Source organism: Hemitrygon akajei, chromosome 13 (genome assembly GCF_048418815.1).
Source record: "Hemitrygon akajei chromosome 13, sHemAka1.3, whole genome shotgun sequence".
NCBI lineage: Eukaryota > Metazoa > Chordata > Chondrichthyes > Myliobatiformes > Dasyatidae > Hemitrygon > Hemitrygon akajei.
The window spans coordinates 79,991,423-80,013,665 of NC_133136.1; the positions used below are offsets into that span (position 1 = coordinate 79,991,423).

A 22,243-nucleotide genomic window follows, 5' to 3' on the forward strand; every position below is an offset into this window, starting at 1 on the left:
AATGGTTTTAAGAGCATTCATTGTACTAACAGCTATTTTATACCCCTGCTGGATGTAAATTTCAGCCTTGGAAGTAATGCCATAGTCTGTTTTTAAAAACTTTCCTTGATTAGTTAAGTATGGTTTAAAAACTATAAACCTTTTTGTGGCACCCTTTCATTAGTTAGTTTGTTTTAATTGTTATTCAGTCTACTTTTTTTTTACAATCACAAGACACTGCTAGATATTACTAGCATCAAGCACTACAGGTTCACTCCGTCAGTGAGTTGCTCAATAGCGGTGGAGCTGGACTTGTGTACCATGTCATCTGTTACAACCACCCAAGGAGGAAGACATCAGAGACAATGCAAATCATTGTCTTCAATGTGTTTCTTGTGATTATAAGGCCCTGTTGGACATTGGGAATGTAGAATACCCCAAGTCCCGCTCACTGGTGAGACTGGTGGGGGAGCTGTGGTGACCTCGTTTTTGTGTGTTCCTGGCCCTCATGTTGTATGTTGCCAGTTGCAGCTGCTGAGAGGTGGGGTGCTAAAGGTGGCGCTGCTGAGTTGGGAGCGAGCCTCACCTGTCATTGCTTCTCCAGTGTTCACTCAGTGGCATTTAAGCTGGATTGCATTTGTCTGCAGCTGCATGAGTGCATGAAGAAGAGCTGCTTCATGCTTGTTCTTGCAGAAACCTGGCTCTAGGACAGTATCCCCTGCACTACCGATCTATAGGTCATGGGACTTAGGCTATATATATTTTTTTGCGACTGTATGCTTTGTTATATGCAGTTATTTATGTCTTGTGCTGTGTATAACTGTTGGCACTGTTTTGCACCTTGACCCCAGAGGTACATTTGCTTGTATTTGTGCGTATGGTTGAATGGCCACTATAAACATTGAACATATTGAACTTGTTGTTAAACTTAATAGGCAGATTGCACTATCCCCAAACATGCTCGGTGGTTTCTGGGGGGAGGGGAGTAAAGTTTCGTTTATTTTGCTCAAGACCAAATTAAGGCTTTAAACAAATGTAAGGTTATTATTGTGAAATTCTAAATGGCAATTCCTTCTAAAAGTTCACTTTTGTAATGAATCAAAACAGTTTCTGAAGCAAAAGATGTCAAGCAGGGTAATAGACTGCCACCTGCTGGGGATTAGGGACAACATGCAAGATGTGTAAACAGGATAAAGTGACGGTTAACAAAATGCTGGAGGAACTCAGCAAGCCAGGCCGAATCTACAGAAAAAGTACAGTCGATATTTCGGGCTGAGACCCAACAGCAGGATACTTGGGTGGTCATGTGGAAATTTGAAGTAATATAAACGTAGTGGTGTGTAGAGGATTGAGTGGAAATGAAAGGCAGACAATGCCATTTCCAGGTGTGTTCATTCTCTCTGTTCAAGTTCTCCCTAAATGGAAATAGCAAAGCTGGAGAAAACAATAAACAGTGTAGGCAAAAGGTGAGCAGCACAAGGCAGGACACAATAGGATTACTACATGGAAATGGGATTCTCCATCACACAACTTTCTGTAAAGGCATAATGTACCTTTGACAACAACAGCGTTCTTGTGGTTTTACCAGGAGTTGACTAAATCTAAGCCAGCATGCTCATAGCAATTTAAGCCTCTGGATTTTTCTGAATTTTATTAGTACTTGGAGAAAATAGTAATAAACAATATTTTGACTTCTAATTGAAGATTATGGCATTCACAATTGTCTCAATCAGCAAGTTGACTAAGTTAGAGCAGAGAAGTCGGGTTTCCTAGAATGCTGCATTGGATCAGAGCTAACAGTTTCTTGCAGAACTGCTGTGATATTTGCACCGTAGGGCCAGCATGTTCAGGATTCAAATGAATCTTCCTGACAAATCTGCACCAGGTTAGAAGTGATTTGGAGGAAAAAAAAACCCATTTATTTCAGAAAGGAATAGGTATAGTTACAAGTAAAATTTGTGAGCCCTTTACAATTACCTGATCTTCTTCATTAAGTATAAAATGTGGTCTGATCTTCGTCTAAGTCACAATAATAATCACACACAATCTGTCTAAACTAATAACACACAAACAGTTGTACTACTTTTTGTCAATACTGAGTTACACTTAATCTCAGTCTAGGTTCAAAAATGTATGTGAACCTCTGGAGTAATGCCTTCTACGAAAGTTATTTGGAGTCATTTATATAAATACATAAATAAATAAAAAAGGTTACTGACAGAGCTTGCTCTTCTCAAGAAAGATCTGTTTATGTGTACCATGCTGCAATAACAACAACTTTCAGAGGGCCTTAGAACTGTAGCGATAAATGAAACTGGAAAAAGCTACAAAAACACTTCTAAAGACCTGAGTGTTCATCAGTCCACAGTAGAACAACCTACAAATAGAGAAAATTTAGTACTGTTGCTACTTAGGAGTGGGTGTCCTGCAAAGATCATACCAAGAATACAATGTGCAAAGCTGAAGGTGAAAAAGAAGCCAAGAGTAACAGCAAAAGACCTGCAGAAATCTCTAAAACTTGCTAAAGTCTCTGTTCATGTATCCACTAAGAGGGAAAAAACACTCAACAAGAATGGTGTTCATGGAAGAAAACTACTGCTCCCCAAAACAAACATGTCTCAAGTTTGCAAAAGACTACCTTTGATGTTCCACTATGCTTCTGGGCACAATGTTCTGTGGACAGTAGAGACACAAGTTTAAACTTTTTGGCAGAAATGCACACTATGTTTAGAGGTAACTGGGCACTGCATACCAACACCAAAACCTCATCCCAACTGAACCATGGTGGAAGAGCAACATGGTTTGGGGCTGTTTTGCTGCTTCAGGGCCTGGACAGCCTGCAATTATTGAGGGGAAAATTAATTCAAAATTGTATCAGACATGTTATAGGAGAATATCAGGGTAGGGGGTCTGCCACCTGAAGCTTAATAGAAATTGGATGATTCAACAAGAGAATGATCTGAAACATGAGTAAATCAACAACCACAAAATGCTGGTGGAATGCAGCAGGCCAGGCAGCATTATCGACAGAAGAAGCACTGTCAACATTTCGGGCCGAGACCCTTCGTCAGGACTAACTGAAATAAAAGGTAGTAAGAGATTTGGAAGTAGGAGGGGGCGGGGAAAATGCGAAATGATAGAAGACCGGAAGGGGTGGGGTGAAGCCAAGAGCTGGAAAGGTGATTGGCAAAAGAGAGAGAGCTGGAGAAGGGAAAGGATCATGGGAAGGGAGGTCTAGGGAGAAAGAACAGGAGAGGGGAGCACCAGAGGGAGATGGAGAACAAGCAAAGAGTAAGGGGCAGAGAGGAAAAAAAAGGGGGATAAATAAATCAGGGATGGGGTAAGAAGGAGAGGAGCGGCATTAACAGAAGTTAGAGAGGTCAATGTTTTTCTCTCTGCCCATCACTCTGCGTCGACAATGCTTCTTCCTATAGATGCTGCCTGGCCTGCTGTGTTCCACCAGCATTTTGTGTGTGTTGTTTGAATTTCCAGCATCTGTAGATTTCCTCGTGTTTGCTTTTTAAATCAACAACAGTATAGTTTGATGAAAGGAGAATTTTTATTGGAATGGCCAAGTGAGAGTCCGGACCTTGATCCAGTTGAGATGCTGTGGCATGATCTGAAAATGACATGTTCATACAAATTATCTCAGAAATGTTGATGAACTGAAACAATTTTGAATGGAGGAATGGTCTAAAATTCTTCTTCGCCATTGTGCAAATCTGATCAGCAGCTACAGGACACATTGGGTGGGGGTTATTGCCCCTAAAGGAGGTTCTACCAGTTATTAAGTATAAGGTTTCACCTTTTTCCAGCGTGGACTGTGATTAAACAATGTGTTCCATAAAGGCATGAAAAGTACAGTTGCTTGTGTTAAGAGTTTAGGCAGATTGTCTTTGTCTTTTATTATGACTTAGATGAAGATCAGACCACATCTTGGGATTACTGCCTATGTCATGTGACAGTGAGTATAGGAATAGAATGAGGTGAAGGATAAATGCATGGCTAAGGGATTGGAGCAGAGGGCAGGGATTCAGATTTCTGGATCAGTGGGACCTCTTTTGAGGCAGGAGTGACCTGTACAAAAAGCACGGGTTGCGCTGAACCAAACTGAAGAGAGAGCGGAAGAGGCGGTTGGCTCACAAGTAGAGAAAGCTTGGAAACCGTGCGAGAGGGAGGATAGGCAGGTGATAGAGAAGGGACGCACTCAGACCGATGGTTTGAGTTGTGCTTATTTTAATGCAAGGAGTATTAAGAACAAAATGGACGAGCTTAGGGCGTTGATCAGTACTTGGAGCTATGAAGTTGTGGCCATTACAGAGACTTGGATGGTTCAGGGGCAGGAATGGTTACTTCGAGTGCCAGGTTTTAGATGTTCCAGAAAGGACAGGGAGGCAAAAGAGGTGGGAGCGTGGCACTATTGTCACGGCCGTAGAAAAGGAGGAAGATGTGGAGGGATTGTCTACGGAGTCTCCGTGGGTGGAAGTTAGGAACATGAAGGGGTCAATAACTCTTCTGGTTTTTTTATATAGACATCGAGGAGCAGATAGGGAGACAGTTCCTGGAAAGGTGTAATAATAACAGGGTTGTCATGGTGGAAGATTTTAATTTCCCAAACATTGATTGGCATGTCTCTAGAGCGAGGGGTTTAGATGGGGTGGAGTTCATTATGAGTGTTCAAGAAGGTTTCTTGATACAGTATATAGATAAGCCTGCAAGAAGAGAGGCTGTTCTTGATCTGGTATTGGGAAATGAACCTGGTCAGGTGTCAGATCTCTCGGTGGGAGAGCATTTTGGAGATAGTGATCATAATTAGCATAGAAGTGGGACAGGAACAGACAAGTTAGGAAAGTGTTTAATTGGATTAAGGGGAAATATGAAGCTATCAGGCAGGAACTTGTAAGCATAAATTGAAAATAGATGTTCCCAGGGAAATGTACGGAATAAATATGGCAGATGTTCAGGGGTTATTTACATGGAGTTCTGCATAGGCACATTCCATTGAGACAGGGAAAGGATGGTAGGGTACAGGAACCGTGGTGTACAAAGGCTGTTGTAAATCAAATCAAGAAGAAAAGAATAGCTTATGAAAGGTTCAAAAAGCTAGGTAATGATAAAGATCTAGAGGATTATAAGGCTAGCAGGAAGGAGCTTAAGAAAGAAATTCGGAGAGCTAGAAGGTGCCATGAGAAGGCCTTAGCAGACAGGATTAAGGACATCGCGAAGGCATTCTACAAGTATGTGAAAAGCAGGAGGATAAGGCGTGAGAGAATAGGACCAGTCAAGTGTGATAGTGGAAAAGTGTGTATGGAACTGGAGGAGATAGCAGTGGTACTTAATGAGTACTTTGCTTCAGTATTCACTATGGAAAAGGATCTTGGTAATTGTAGGGATCACTAACAGAGGACTGAAAAGCTTGAGCATGTAGATATTAAGAAAGAGGGTGTGCTGGAGCTTTTGGAAAACATCAAGTTGGATTCACCCCAGGGAGGAGATTACTGAGCCTCCAGCTACGATCTTTGCATCAACAATGGGGACGGGAGAGATTCCGGAGGATTGGAGGGTTGTAGATGTTGTTCCCTTATTCAAGGAAAAAAGTAGAGATAGCCCAGGAAATTATAGACCAGTGAGTGGTTGGTAAGTTGATGGAGAAGATCCTGAGAGGCAGGATTTATGAACATTTGGAGAGGCATAATATGATTAGGAATAGTCAGCATGGCTTTGTCAAAAGCAGCTCGTGCCTTACGAGCCTGATTGAATTTTCTGAGAATGTGACTAAACACATTGATGAAGGTAGAACAGTAGATGTAGTGTATATGGATTTCAGCAAGGCATTTGACAGGGTACCCCATGCTAGGTATTGAGAAAGTAAGGAGGCTTGGGATCCAAGGGGACATTGCTTTGTGGAAGTGGAACTGGCTTGCCCACAGAAGACAGTGGACTTAGACGGGTAATATTCTGCATGGAGGTCAGTGACCAGTGGTATGTCTCGGGGATCTGTTCTGCGACCCCTTCTCTTTGATTATTATACATGACCTGGTTGAGGAAGTGGAGGGATGGGTTAGTAAATTTCTGATGACACAAATGTTGAGGGTGTTGTGGATAGTGTGGAGGGCTGTCAGAGGTTACATCAGGACATTGATAGGATGCAAAACTAGGTTGAGAAGTGGCAGATGGAGTTCAACCCAGATAAGTGTGAGGTGGTTCATTTTGGTAGGTCAAATATGATGACAGAATATACTATTAATGGTAAGATTCTTGGCAGTGTGGAGGATCAGAGGGATCTTGGGGTCTGAGTCCATAGAACGCTCAAGGCTGCTGCACAGGTTGATTCTATGGTTAAGAAAGCATATGGTGCATTGGCTTTCATCAATCATGGTATTGAGTTTAGGAGCCGAGAGGTAATGTTGCAGCTATATAGGACCCTGGTCAGACCCCACTTGGAGTACTGTGCTCAGTTCTGGTTGCCTCACTACAGGAAGGATGTGGAAGCCATAGAAAGGGTGCAGAGGAGATTTACAAGGATGTTGCCTGGATTGGGGAGCATGCCTTATGAGAATAGGTTGAGTGAACGTAACCTTTTTTCCTTGGAGCGATGGAGGATGAGTGGTGACCTAATAGAGTTGTATAAGACGATGAGAGGCATTGATCATGTGGATAGTCAGAGGCTTTTTCCCAGGCTGATGTAGCTAGCACGAGAGGACACAGTTTTAAGGTGCTTGGAAGTAGGTACAGAGGAGATATCGGGTAAGTTTTTTACGCAGAGAGTGGTGAGTGCATGAAATGGGCTGTCGGTGACAATGGTGGAGGTGGACACGATAAGGTCTTTTAAGAGACTCCTGGACAGGTATATGGAGCTCTGAAAAATAGAGGGCTATGGGTAACCCTAGGTAATTTCTCAAGTAAGGACATGTTCGGCACAGCTTTGTGAGCTGAAGGGCCTGTATTGTGCTGTAGATTTCCCATGTCTCACATTTTATGAGTAACTGATGTAGAAAACCAGATAATTGCAAAGGGTTCACAAACTTTTTTATTGCAACTAAACAAAGGATCTAGGTAAGTTATTTGATCATTTACATTTTTAATGGTAATAGTTATGTTTCAATTATTTCATTGCTTAGTTTTTAAATGCTTCTCTATATCATAGATTGGGAATTACTTAAGGTTTTGTTTTATCTGTCAGTTTATATCCCAGAGCTCAGACCATTCAGTGTCTTCCCATTTTTAGGATTCACACTGCTTGGAGAATTACGATACTGTGCAAAAGTCGTAGACACATGTTTAAAAATGTGAAGTGAAGATGCTTTCAAGAATGAAATGAAGTCTCTAAATACTAAAATAAATTACAATAAGTGTTAGTAAACAGTTCAGTGGCTTGCAAAAATTTGGGCACCCCTGTCAAAATTTCTGTTACAGGCAATCCCCGGGTTATGAACAAGTTCTGTTCCTGAGTTAGTCTTTAAGTCGGATTTGTACGCAAGTCGGAACAGGTACATCCGGTATTATTTAGCGTCAGTCAAATGTTAGTCTTAGTATATAGTATATAATTTTACCTTTCTATGCATTTAAAACACTTAAGAATCATATGTATTTCAATAATTAAACCATTTCGTTGCTTAGTAATAATTGTAGCTTTCATTGGGGCAGGGCCTTTCACATGCTCCATTATTTTCACTTTATCCTTTAAAATTGTTCCGATCATTGACCGACTGCAGCCTAACGCTTTTCCAATGACTGGCGTTTCACCTCTTTCCGATTGTTTTATTATTTCCACTTTATTTTCAATTGTGATCGTTTTCCTTCAACGGAACAGAGACATTGCAGATTCAGCAGCCCGGGTCCTGAAGTCCACCGCACTGAGACAGGTTAAATGGGACAAGTGGGGGCAGTGCTGACTGGAACGGGGGGGGGGGGGGGGGCGCGTGGGGGGGGGGTTGGTCAGGGTGAATCTTCCTAAGAAAAAGTTAAGCCAAATACAAAGTTACACACTCAACACATTGTCAATGTTGTCAACGATTTAAAATGGCGGACACCATTCTCCTTCCTCCATTCATAAGGACGAGTTGTTCGTAAGTCGGATATTCGTAATTCGGGGACTGCCTGTACTGTGAATAGTTATATAAGTGGAAGATGAACTGATCTCCAAAAGTCATGAGTTAAAGATGCAACATTCTTTTCAACATTTTAAGCAAGATTAGTGTATTATTTTTGTTTTGTACAATTTTAGAGTGGGGAAAAAAGGAAGGGAGCACCATGCAAAAGTTTGGACACCCCAAGAGGTTTGAGCTCTCCGATAACTTTTACCAAGGTCTCAGACCTTAATTAGCTTGTTAGGTCTATGGCTTGTTCACAGTCATCGTTACGAAAGGCCAGGTGATGCAAATTCAAAGCTTTATTTCTACCCTGACTCCTCAAACCTTATCCAACAATCAGCAGCCATGAGCTCCTCTAAGCAGCTGCCTAGCATTCTGAAAATTAAAATAAATGATACCCACAAAGCAGGAGAAGGCTATAAGAAGATAGCAAAGCATTTTCAGATAGCCGTTTCCTCCGTAATGTAATTAAGAAATGGCAGTTAACAGGAATGGTGGAAGTCAAGTTGAGGTCTGGAAGACCAAGAGAACTGCTCATAGGATTGCTAGAAAGGCAAATCAAAACCCCCTTTTGACTGCAAAAGACCTTCAGAAAGATTTAGCAGACTCTGGAGTGGTGGTGCACTGTTCTACTGTGCAGCAACACCTGTACGAATATGACCTTCATGGAAGAGTCATCAGAAGAAAACCTTTCCTGCGTCCTCACCACAAAATTCAGCGTCAGAAGTTTGTAAAGGAACATCTAAGCAAGCCTGATGCATTTTGGAAACAAGTCCTGTGGACTGACGGAGTTAAAATAGAACTTTTTGGGCCACAATGAGCAAAGGTATGTTTGGAGAAAAAAGGATGCAGAATATTCATGAAAAGAACACCTCTCCAACTGTTAAGCACGGGGGTGGATCAATCATGCTTTGGGCTTGTGTTGCAGCCAGTGGCACGGGGAATGTTTCATTGGTAGAGGGAAGAATGAATTCAATTAAATACCAGCAAATTCTGGAAGCAAATATCACACCATCTGTAAAATAGCTGAAGATGAAAAGAGAATGGCTTCTACAACAGGATAATGATCCTAAACATACCTCAGAATCCACAATGGATTCAAGAGGCGCAAGCTGAAAGTTTTGCCACAGTCCTCACATCATCGAAAATCTGTGGATAGACCTCAAAAGAGCAGTGCATGCAAGACAGCCCAAGAATCTCACAGAACTAGAAGCCTTTTGCAAGGAAGAAAGGACGAAAATTCCCCAAACAAGAATTGAAAGACTCTTAGCTGGCTACAGAAAGTGTTTACAAGCTGTGGTACTTGCCAAAGGGGGTGTTACTAAGTACTGACCATGCAGGATGCCCAAATTTTTGCTTTGGGCCCTTTTCCTCTTTTTGTTACAGGCAGTCCCGGGGTTACGAACGAGTTTCATTCCTGAGTCCGTCTTTAACTCAGATTTGTACGCAAGTCGGAACAGGTACATCCAGTATTATTTAGCATGAGTCGAATGTTTGTCTTAGTATATAGTATATTTTTTACCTTCCTATGCAAATAAAACATTTAAGAAACATGTATTTCAATAATTAAACCACTGTTTCTTAGTAATAATTTTAGCTTTCATCGGGGCAGGGCCTTTCTCACTTTATCCTTTAAAATTGTTCCGATCGTTGACTGACTGTAGCCTAATGATTTTCCAGTGGCCAATGGCGTTTCACCTCTTTCCAATCACTTTATTATTTCCACTTTATTTTCAATCGTGATCATTTTCTGTCAACGGAAAAGAAACACTACAGGTGGCGGGTCCCGAGCTCCACCGGATCTTAAATTCCACAGCTCTGAATTCCCAGGTCCTAAAGTTCACTGCACTGAGACAGGTTAAATGGGACAAGTAGGGGCAGTGCTGACTGGAAAAGAGATGGGGTGAGGGTGAATCTTGCAAAGAAAAATTTAAGCCATATACAAAGTTACACACTCAACAGTGTCAACGGCAATGACTTAAAATGTCAGACGTTTGTAACTCGGGGACTGCCTGTATTTTGAAACTGTAAAAGATGGAAATAAAAAAGTAATCTTGATTAAAATATTAAAGCAATGTGTCATCTTTTGCTTTATGCCTTTTGGAAATCAGGTCATCTTTTACTCGCTTAGCTATTCACAGTAACAGAAATTTTGATCGGGGTGCCCAAACTTTTGCATGCCACTTTATTAAAATAAAATCAATATTTAGTGTGACCCACCCTTTGACTTTAAAACTGCATCAATTCTCTTAGACCACCAAGAGAATGTCATGCAGTTGTATAAGAAAATTATTCCAAGCATCTTGGAGAACTTGCCACAGATCTGCAGACTTTGGCTGTTTCGCTTGTCTCTCCAGGTAATCCCAGGCAGCCTTGAAGTTGGGATCAGGGTTCCACTGATACCATTTATTGCAGAACTCCTGTTTCTTTTTGCTGAAAATAGCCTTTATGACTTTGGCTGTGTTTCGGGTCATTATCCTGCTGTAGGATGAAATTTGGACCAATCTGATATCTCCCTGATGGTACTTTGTGATGATTAAGAATCAACTTGTACTTCTCAGCATTGAGGATTCCATTAATTCCTACCTGATCACCAACTCTATTTCCAGAAATGCAGCACTAAACCTGTAGTGAACCTCTGCCGTGCTTCACTGTTAACTGTAAACACTCATCCTTGTATCTCTCTCTAGCTCTCCTACAGACAAACTGCCTCCTGTTGGAGTCAAAAATTTCAAATTTTGACTTGTCAGTCCAGAGCATCTGCTGCCAATGTTCAACACACCAGTCCTTGTGTTTTTGTATGTAGGTGAGCCGCTTGGTTTTGTTTCCACTTTGGAGGAATCGCTTTTTTGGCAGGACTACATCTGCAGCATGCTGCCACCCACACAGGACCTTCCCACTATTCAGGACACTTACAAAGACGTGTGCAAAAAGGGCCTGAAGGATCATTGGAGACCCGAGTCACCCCAACCACAAACTGTTCCAGCTGCTACCATCTGGGAAACAGTACCGCAGCGTAAAAGCCAGGGCCACCAGACTGTAGAGGGGTGTACTTGGGGTCCAGTGGTTTCTGTGAGTTCAAAGCTGATAGCAGAACTTCTGATTTAAAAGGGACATTGGTTTGATGTATTTCTCATCAGCTGCACTCAGTTTCTGTGGCTAGCCACTAGATTTCTGGCCCTCAAACTTGCTCATTTCTTTGTGGTTCTTCAGAAGGGTTTGGACAGAACATCTTGAAACACCTGTCTGTCATTAAATTTCTGCTTGGAAGAGACTTTGTGATGCAGCATTACTATGTTGCTAAGCTCACTCTTGCTGTGGTATAGGAATTGACGGTTTTAAGGTTAAACTGTCACATCTGCCACACCCTCACCTTTTAATCTGGTTGTCCTTGGCCCAGTCTGATTCCTCTACACTGTTTCAGTTAATCATTTTAGTTCATTCAACTCATGTCATTGATCATTGACACTTGAATGCTATCTTTGCTTAATCATGCACTGGGCTAAATGCCTACAAAGTAACCATTTTTTATTTGAAAAATGGTCTATTACATATTGTTACTTTAATGAAATACGAAAAAAAAGTTTGTAAATCTAAAATTTCCTCTCTTCAACTGACACACTCATGATGAAGACAAGAAAAAAAAGTGCCTAAGACTTTTGCACAGTGTTATAATTCACAACAGAACATTTGAGGCGAATGTGGCATATCGCCACCAGTGGCATAAATCTGCAGTTTAATTTTCATTTTTCCATTATGTAGATTGATTTAAAAAGTTTGGTTAGTAATATACTAACATCAGTTCAAGTGCAATATTAACATCAACATCAGATTGTCAAAATAAAACAAGTATACTTGTTAATAATCCTTTGGTGTTGGGCTTACTGTATCCGACAGGAAAGTTAACTAGATGTATAAGATGTGGGGTGCCATTTTTATTAAAATTAAGAGACTGTTGGGGAAAGCCACAAATCACCAGTCTTAATTCTTCTATATTAAATAACTAGTGACATTACTCTGTTTATCCTGAAACTTTGTGCCAAGTAATGAGGGAGAGGTTGCAGCTGATAATCTAGAGTTAAAATACTGCTTCCACACTCTGCCCAGTCTGAGGACTTAACTGATGTCAGGTCTTGGTCTCCATCTAACACAGGAAACTGGAGCATCTATGACTTATGTGCTCTTGGTTGCAGTCTAGATTTGTGTCTATATGTACTGTTTTAAACTCCAGTGTACTCTGCTGTAGGTTAAGAGTTTTTTAACTGTATGATATTTGTATGCATTGGTGGGCAAAGATATCTTGCTTATGCTGGCTGCCATTCCAAAGAGATGTTTTGAAGAGCTATAATGGATTTAATAAATTGTAAACAATTTTTGGAATTGGCATTGCTATCTAGCTTCCATCACAAAATTCTCTTGTGCTAGAAAAGAGATCGGTATTTAAATTTATAGATTTCAGATTAAGCTGATGCTGCAAATGCAGTGGTTATGGAAGATGAAAGAAAATGCATCCAGGTTCCTGACTTGGCAGAAATTTATTTTTTTCCTTTTAGAATCAGATGTGAGTATCTAAAGAAAAGCAGCTTATCTGTTTTTCTTGCATGTTTTGGAGTGTTACTTCAGAGTTTTAAACTAAGAAATTAAAATCCTGAATCTCTACTTCTACAACTGAGCCCAAGTTAATTGACTGATCTGCTAATACTGCAGAAATGATAAAGATGGATGATATGGTAGTCAAAAAAGTTTTGTACATTATATTAGTTGTTTTTACACCACTGTGCAATTAAGTTCCTTGTTTTTATGAAGCTGAATAGATAGTGTAAATGATGACACAAGTAAATGAAATGCTTAATATAGGAAGTTGTGTAAATGGTGCAATCTGGAGTACCGCAAAATAAAAACCCAGAAGTGACAATAACAGGATAACCGAGGAATGTAGAATTAAGAGTTCAGGAGCCTGGCATTACCACTCAGAAGAGGTGATTTGGTTCAGTCGTCTAGTACAGTGAGGAAGAAGCTATTCTTAAGTGTGGACATCTGGGCTTTCAGACTCCTGTATCTCCTTTCAGAATGTAAGAGGCAATACTATTAACTGTCTTGAAGCAAAGCATCATGAAGATGGACTGAATGGACCTATAATAGACTGTGCTTGCCACTCCAGGCTTGGTTGGCCCAGAGCAGAGCAGTTGCTGTACCAGGCTGAGATGTGACCAGTCAGATTATTACTGTTCATCTGTAGAAGTTCAAGAGAATGCTTGTGGATACACCAAATCTTCTCTGATGCCTAACAAAGTGAATACACTGTTGCACTTTTTTGATCACCCCATCATGGAAGAGAGCAAGTGAGGTTGCTGGTGATCTGGATGCCAAAGAACTTGAAACTATCAACTATCTCTATCACCTAACTTAAGTCAACAACTGGTTAAGGAAAAGTTATCTGACATCATAATTTGACATTCAACATCTTGTTTCTGTACTTGGTCTCACTCCAGCTGGTAAAAGTGGTATCATGGATTGATATCATTATTAATAGTGCTGCATCTGGTCACACAGTCACGTTTATACACAGGAGTAGAGCAGGGACCTGAGCAATCCTGAAGAGCAACAGTGTTGAATGCCAAGGTTGATAATGTTATGATTAATCCTAGTCAACTGTGGTCTGCTGGTTAGGATGTCCAGAAGTCAGTTGCAGAAGGGGTCCCAAGGCCACGATCTAAGCATTTATAGATGACCTTATCTTTTATCAAAATTCTTGCACATCTGAACTAACATTTTGATATTTTATTTACAGGGTTCGAAAGCATCTTAGAAGGGCTTTATGGACCAAGGTTACTCAGAGACCTCAGTTTATTTGATGGTAAAATGTGTTTTGTTTTCTAAATATAACAATAGTAATGAATGTTGTTAAAGTATACAATTAAACTACTTCAGTTTCTCTTTGTATGGATTTCACTAGATTCCAGCTGAACTAAAATTCCATTAAGAATTGCAGGTTCTTGATTCTTGAAACATTATTTTTCTTATCAAATGTGTATTTGAGCAAAGCATTTTGTTAGGGCACTTCAATAAACAATTATGTGTGCAATTGACAACTGACAAGTTAACTTTTGACAAATTTGTAATTCTGTCATGTAACTGTCTTAAAGTGAAAACAATGGCAGAATTTGAAACAGTCAATGTGATTCTTATTCTTTTAATACCATATAAGTTACGTTATTTTGTACCAGGGACATTACATTTTGCATAGTTATTTTCCTCCGTTGATATTATGGCAAGCATTTTCTGTCCATACTTTTGCGTGTAAGTTATTAATGACTGCATTTATACACATAGTGGAATATTTCTACCTCTCTTCCCGTTTCTGCACATAACATACAACATTTATTACAACTTCCAGTTCAAATAAAATTCATCTTTTAGAACTTGAAAGGGGGGAGAAAGCTGGGTAATACCTGTTTTCCAAACTTAAAAGTTGAACAAATAAAAATTTCATTATGCAGCTCTGAGTCATGTTAGGCAAAAATTGCTAGGATTTGTCTGGCCTCAATACTCAGCTGAGAACCTAGTTGAAACTCTGGTTGTTTAGTTAATTGATTTCTCAAATAGAGGGAGAACCATTAAAATACTAATTTCTCTTGAATTGCCCACTATAGTGACAATAGTTGATGCATACAGGTATGCAAAATTATTCCAGCCCAAGTTCTGGAATAATTTTGATCCAAGTCAACCAACCCCTTTTTTTAGGTTCTGTCACAGCAGTAGTGAACAATGTGCAGCAAACCATTATCATCATTATGTGCCATGTTGTATGATGTAGGTGATAATGGTCTCATGACCATGATTGTTCTTGGCAAATGGCTCTGCAGAAGTGGTTGCTATTGCTGCCTTCTGAACAGTGTCTTTACAAGACGGTTGACCCAGCCGTTATCAGAACTCTTCAGAGATTGTCCAGTGTCAGTGGTCCCAGGGTTGTCCCAACTGCTCATACAACCATCCACCACCTGCTCCCATGGCTTTGTGTGATTTTGATAGGGAGGCTAAAAAGGTGCTACGCTTTGCTCAAGGGTGACCTGCAGGCAAGTGGAGGGAAGGTGCACCTTACACTGGTAGAGACATATCTCCACTCCGTCACCCAATGCAGCAAATGGAAACTGCAAGTACCCTAAAACCTCATTCATAATAATAGACTTCAACTTCCTCCCAATCACTGAAGTCAGACTAATTGGCCTATAACTTCCTTTTTTCTGCCTTCCTCCCTTCTAAAAGAATGGAGTGACATTTGCAAACTTGCTCTTCTCCTGAACCATTCTAGAATCTAGTGATTGGTGAAAGATCATTACTAATGCCTTTGCCTCCACAATTTTTTCAGCTAACTTTCAGAACCTTGGTGTAGTCCATCGGGTCCAGGTAACTTATCTACCTTTAGACCTTTCAATTTCCCGAGCACCTTCTCTTGGTAATAGCAACTGCACTCAGTTCTGCCCCTTGAAACTCGTATTTCTGGCATACTGCTAGTATTTTCCACAGTGAAGACTGACACAAAACTTACTAAGTTTATTCATATTTGGGATATATCTATCCTGCACCTTCTAAATTTCAGTCATTGTTTTGGTGGCGTCATCCCTGCTAGTGTCACCTTCTAATCAACTTTGGCCAGCTTCTCTCTCGTGCTATAATTCCCTTTACTCCACTGAAATAATACATCTGACTTTAGCTTCTCCCTCTCAAACTGCAAGGTGAATTATTTTATATCTTTACCTTTAAGCTCCTTAATCAAATCTGGTTCATTACATAACACTGAATCCAGAATTACTTTTTCCCCTAGTGGGCTCAACCACAAGCTGCTCTAAAAATCCATCTCATTGGCATTATACAAATTCCCTCCTTTGGAATCCAGTGCCAACTTGATTTTCCCAATCTATCTGGATGCTGAAATTCCCCATCACTTTCGTGATATTGCCCTTTTAACATGCCTTTTCAATCTCCCATTTTAATTTTATTTCCCACATTCTGACAACTGCTTAGAAGCCTGCGTATAACTTCCATCAGGGTCTTTTTACCCTTGCAGTTTCTTAACTCTACCCATAAAAAATCATTTCCTCTGTTATCTCTTTCTAAGGATTTGATTTCAGTTTTTACCAATGGAGCAACTCCACCCCCTCTGCCATTCTGCCTGTCCTTTTGATGCAATATGTGATCATGTTTCAGCCATGACTCAGTGATGCCCATAATATCATACCTGCTAATTGCTAACTTTGCTCCAATACCTTATTCTGTATACTGTGTGCATTCAAATATAACAGTCAGGCCTCTATTTATTACTCTTTTCAACTTTTGCTCCCCATGTTATACTTCAACTCATACTACTAACTGAAATTTTGCCCTATCATCTGCCTGTCCTTCCTCTGTGTCACTACACAGTGCATCTACTTGTATGCCAACTGTCCCATCCTCTATCCTATCACTCCAGTTCCCATCTCCCTGCCAAATTAGTTTGAGCCCTCCCTGACAGCTCTGGCAAAATTGACCACAATGATGTTGGTCCCCTCAGTTATCGGTGTAACCCGTCCTTGTACAGTATTCCACAAATCTTAAACTTGTTGACATAGAGGAAAAGGTTGTTTTTTTGAGACCATTGCATTAGTTCTCTAACTGTATATACTCCATCTCATAGTTGTTTGAGATCTGGCCCATTACGGATGTTACGGCATTGTAGATAGAGTTCAAGCAAAATTTTGCCACAGATCTGTGAGCATATACAGTCTGAAGTAAAGGGCTGAGAATGCAACCTTACAGGGCACCAGTGTTGAAGAGAATCATGGTGTTGCTGTCCATCTTTACTCATTGTGATCTGTTGTTCATGGTGCTGAGTTTTAAGTCTAGGAGTTTGAAGGCAAGCTTGTTCGCAACTTACGGTATTGAAGGTGGATAGGTGACTGTGGAAATTTGTAGTTAAATTCCATTGGTTGTGGATTGGTATCTGCTTTTCATAGTCTGTATTCCTGAAATTTTGTTTGTGTAGTGAAGTGTCCTGGTTCCCAAGTTTTACCAATAAACTGAGGGCGATAATAGTGTCTAAATTCTAAAGCTCTTGTGTCTATGTGTTTATGTAGAAATTTCAATTGACACTTTATTTTTTGCTTCCATGATATCCTGAAGCCATCCTAAAAGGAAAGAAAGAAGGTTATCTTTAAAGAAAATATTGCCTCCAGTTAAATTTTGACTTTTTTTAGTCTTCTGTTTCTTTAGCTTTCTGAGGCTAAAATTGGAGAACAGTGTTATTAGAGGGCAGGAGGAACTTTATGAAGGTGAATGGGGGAAGAGGTCTTCATGAACTTAAAGCAGCAAGTAGTATTGCAGGATCAGAACCATTGTGCAGTTGGATCCTCTATTTCATCGCTTGCAGATCCCAGTCAGTTCGGATTGGCAACAACATCACTTTCACAATCTCAGTCAGCACAGGTGTACTACAAGGCTGTGCACTCTTCTGGATTTACACTTATGACTGTGTGTCTAAGCACAGCTTCGATGCTAAGGTCAAATGTTCTGATTATACCATTATCGTAGGCTGTATCAAAGGTGGTAGCTAATCAGCCAAAAGGAGGGAATTGAAGATCTGGCAGAGTGGTGCCACAACAGCTTTTTACTCAAACTTAAAAATCTATAGAAGTCTGTTTTCCTCAAAGTCAAAGTGAACTTGCTATCAAACTATGTTTATGTCACCATGTAGTACCCTGCAATTCATTTCCTTGCAGATATTTGTATGAAAATAAAGAAACACAATTGAATTGATGAAAAACTGTACGTAAAAATGACCAATGCAAAAGAATTATGCAAATAAAAATAGTTAAAATGCTCATGTATTTGACTTGTAGAGTCCTTAAAAGTAAGTGACTTACTGGAATCAGTTTAAAGTTGAGTGAGAGTAAAGCTGTTCATGCTGGTTTATGAACCTGATGGTTGTAGGTTGAACCTGGTGGTGTGGAACCTAAGGCTATTGTACCTCCTGCCCCAATGGTAACAGTGAGAAAAGATCATGGCCTGGGTAGTAGGCGGGTGTCCTTGATGAATGCTGCTTTCTTGTGGTAGTGCTCCATATTAATGTGCTGCTCTGTGGTGGGGAGGGCTTTCCCCGTGATGGTCTGGGCAGTATCAGTCTCTTTCTGCAGATCTTCATATTCCTTGGCACTTGTGTTTCCATACCAGGCTGTGATGCAACTATAGAAGTTTGTCAAAATTTTAGATTAATCTACCCAAACTTCTTTGAAAGTAGAGACAATGTTGTGCTGCCTTTGTGATGGTGCTTGCATGCTGGTCCCAGGAGAAATCCTCTGACAGGATAATGCCCAGGGATTTAGTTACTGACCCTCTCCACCTCTGATTTTCTTCTCTACCCCCCCCCCCCCACCCCCAATGAGACTGGCTCATTGATCTCTGGCTGCTTCTTCCTCTTGTGGTCAATAATCAGCTCTTTAATCTTGCTGATGTTGAGTGAGAGTTGGTTGTTGCACCCATCAGCCAGCTTTTCAATAACAAATATGCCAATTCTTCACCATTTTATTCAGCCAACAACAGTAGTGTTGTCAGCAAACTTAATTAGACTTTTAAGCTGTTCTTAGCCATACAATCATAGGTATAAAGTAAGCAGAGCAGGGGGCTAAGCATACAGCCCTATGGTGTACCTCAGATGGTGGTGATTGTGGAGATGTCAATCTGTACTCACTCGAACCTGCAAGTGAGGAAATCGAGGATACATAAGACCATGAGAAATAGGAGCAGAATTGGGCTACAGGTTTCCCTCGCTATCCGAAGGTAGACTGTTCCTATGAAGCTGTTTGTCGTAATGTCGTAAAATGAAGAAGCAATTGCCATTAATTTATATGGGGAAAAGATTTGAGAGCTCCCAGAGCCTAAAAATAACCTACCAAATCATACCAAATAACATGTAAAACCTAAAATAACACTAACATATAGTAAAAGCAGGAATGATATGATAAATATACAGCATATATAAAGTAGAAATATTGTATGTACGGTGTAGTTTCACTTATCAAAATCGGGAAGGTAGCGAGCCAAAATCAATTTGGAGGGAAAAAATTGGCACATACACACCTACGTACGTATATGCCTGCGTATATACACGCATGCGCACACAACTGCCCGCCCGCTCAAGGCTTCATGGTCATGGTAGTGTTTTTCGGGGTAAATACACGTATAAAGCGGGCATCTTTTTTTCGTAAAAGCGAAAACAGGTACTAATGTAGGTCTTTCGTAACAGTGAGCTGTCGTAAAGCGAACGTTCAAAAAAAGGGGTCACCTGTATTATGATAGCCATGGGAGATTTCAACATGCAGGTCGACTGGGAAAATCAGTTGGAGATGGAGTGAGTTTGTTGAATGCCTACGAGAAGGCGAGACAAGAGTGGATAAAAGACCACTAGAAAATGAGGCCGGAGAAATAATAACAGGGGCCAAGGAGATGGCAGATGAACTAAATGAGTACAGGCGTCCCCCGCTTTACGAAAGTTTGCTTTACGCCACTTCGCTTTTACGAAAGACCTATATTAGCACCTGTTTTTGCTAACCGAAAGAAATCCGAAGAGGATTTTCACTTTTAGGAAAAAAGGCGCCAGTTTTAAACTTGACTGAAGCGTTGCGTGGAAGCTGGTAGAACACTGGAGGGAGTGGACTGGGGTCTGAAGATTGGTGACATTCAGAGGAGATCAATGGTGGAAGGATGACTACTGAGTGAGCTGCAACGAGGACTTTGACTTGGGCCCTTTGTTTTTGTTTATTTTCATTACTAACCCTATATTCAGATTAAGATTCATGAAGTCTATCATTTAATTGCATATGGTGTACTGTCTGATATTTAGTGTTCTGGGTTTGTAACTGGGGGTACATTACACAGCATCCACACAAACATGATTACCCAGTTTGGCAGGGCCGAAGACCGATTCCCCTAGACAAATGCGAGTTGGGGGAGCCCGAGGGTTACCCTGTCTGTGTGTGTGTGTGTGTTTTCAGAGGGCAGAGGTCAACATGTTATCTTCAATGTATAAATATTTCAAACCTAGCCCCATCATATGGTTTAGAAAACATAGTGTAACTATCTTAAAAACAAAACCATTCACACTCTTACAGTGATTACTTCTAAAATACAATTCTGGATTTAAATACAGACTGGATTTAATCTGGATTTAAATATTTGCATGATGCAAATATGCTCTAAAAATAAAGGTTACAAGAACACTTCTAAACACTTGAGTGTTCATCAGTCCACAGTAAGAAATAATCTACAGATGGAGGAAATTCAGTACTGTTGCTCCTTTCACTAGGAATGAGCATACTGCAAAGTTAACACCAAGAGCACAATGTGCATTGCTGAAAGAAGTGAACAAAAACGCGAGGGTAACAGCAAAAGACCTGCAGAAATCTGTAGAACTTTATAACTTGTCTGTTCATGTGTCCACTATAAGAAAAAAAATACTAAACAAGAATGGTGCTCATGGAAGACACTGCTCTCTAGACCAGCTGGATGTTCCACTATGCTTCTGGGGCAACGTTCTGGGGACAGATGAGACAAAAGTTAAACTTTTAGGCAGAAGTGCATAGGGCTGTGTTTGGAGGAAAATGGGCACTGCACACCAACACCAAAATCTCATCCCAACTGAAGCATGGGGGAAGGAGCATCACAGTTTGGGGCTGTTTTGCCACCTCAGGGCCTGGACAGCTTGCAATTGTTGAAGGGGAAAAATGAATTCAAAATTGTATTAAGACATTTTACAGGAGAATGTTAGGGTAGAGGTCCATCACCTGAAGCTTAATACTTGGATGACACAACAAGAGAATGATCTGAAACACAAGAGTAAATCAACAACAGTAGAGAATTTGTTTTGGAACGGCCAAGTGAGAGTTCGGACCTTAACCCATTTGAGATGCTGTGTCGTGATCATGCAAGTTATCCCAGAAATATTAATGAACTGAAACAGTTTTGTGTGGAGGAATGGTCTAAAATTCCTCCTCGCCATTGTGCAAGTCTGATTAGCAGCTACAGGAGAAGTTTGGTGGAGGTTCTTGCTGCTAAAAGAGGTTCTGCCAGTTATTAAATATAAAGTTTCATACTTTTCCAGCCTGGACTGTGAATCATTGAACAATGTTTTCAATAAAGGCATGAAAACTACAAATGTTTGTGTTATTAGTTTAAGGAGATTGTGATCAGACCACATTTTATGAGTAATTATTTGAGAAAATCAGGTAATTGGAAAGGGTTCATAATCTTTTTCTTGCAACTGTAAGTGCTATTGAATGATGGTCATTGAGGCAGGTTATCAGATTCTCCTTGGAAACCGGTATGAGTGTAGCCTGCTTGAAGCAGGTGAGTGTCTCAAACTACTGAAGCAACAGGTTGAAGATGTCCATAAACACTACAGCCAAATTGATGTCTTCAGTACTCGGCCAGGTACACCATTTCAGCCGGATGCTTTTGCTGCCATCCAGTCTTCAGATCTTCACCAGTGGCTAGCAATAAAGTAGATATTTCTGCAAGAGACTCAGTTTCTTAAGTTTCTGCACAAAGTCCAATGATTCACATGGTCAGAGCCAAGGGATTTATTGGCCTTAATGTGCAAAGGCTGCAAATACAAGAATTTCTCAGTATAAACACCAAAGAGGTATATTTTTTATAATCCCACCCCTCTTTTGTGTCTTGAGACATGAGTAGCCTTGCTGATCTATAAGGGACAAACTCTCTTCCTAACCTCCCTGTCTGATACATCTCTAGAACCCTTTGGGATTTTCCTTAACCGTACCTTACCTGCCTGATCTATTTCAAGTCCTTTTTTCCCTCGTAATCTCTATTCATCAAGGGATTCACTTGCGGCTGACCACCTACATCTAATGTTTGCTTCCTTTTTCTTAACTAGATATAGTCAACATGTAAATATTTTTAGTCAGCCATGGTTCCCTAAGCTTGTCAGGTTTAACCTTCATAACAGGAACATGCTACTCTTAGATACTTTATCGTAAAAGGTCCCACTTTTTATTTATTCATTTTTCTTCAAACAGACTCACCCAACGGTATATTCCATCCTGCCACTTCTTTGCCCATTCTGCTAATCTAAGTCCTTCTGCAGACTTCTAGCTTACTCGACACTACCTGCCCTCCACCTA

General features: G+C 40.5%; 1 protein-coding gene across 10 annotated transcripts in view; it reads left to right on the forward strand.

Annotated features, from left to right (window-relative positions):
• lcorl (ligand dependent nuclear receptor corepressor-like) overlaps positions 1-22,243 on the forward strand; it is a 139,722-nt gene that overhangs the window by 16,682 nt on the left and 100,797 nt on the right. For 9 of the 10 annotated variants that reach the window (XM_073064929.1, XM_073064930.1, XM_073064931.1 and 6 more), the window contains exon 2: positions 13,864-13,929. The exons of the other annotated variant lie outside the window; for it this stretch is intronic. In XM_073064929.1, coding sequence (XP_072921030.1) covers positions 13,864-13,929 — 66 coding nt within the window. The remainder of the gene's footprint in view (positions 1-13,863; positions 13,930-22,243) is intronic. 10 annotated transcript variants of the gene reach the window in all.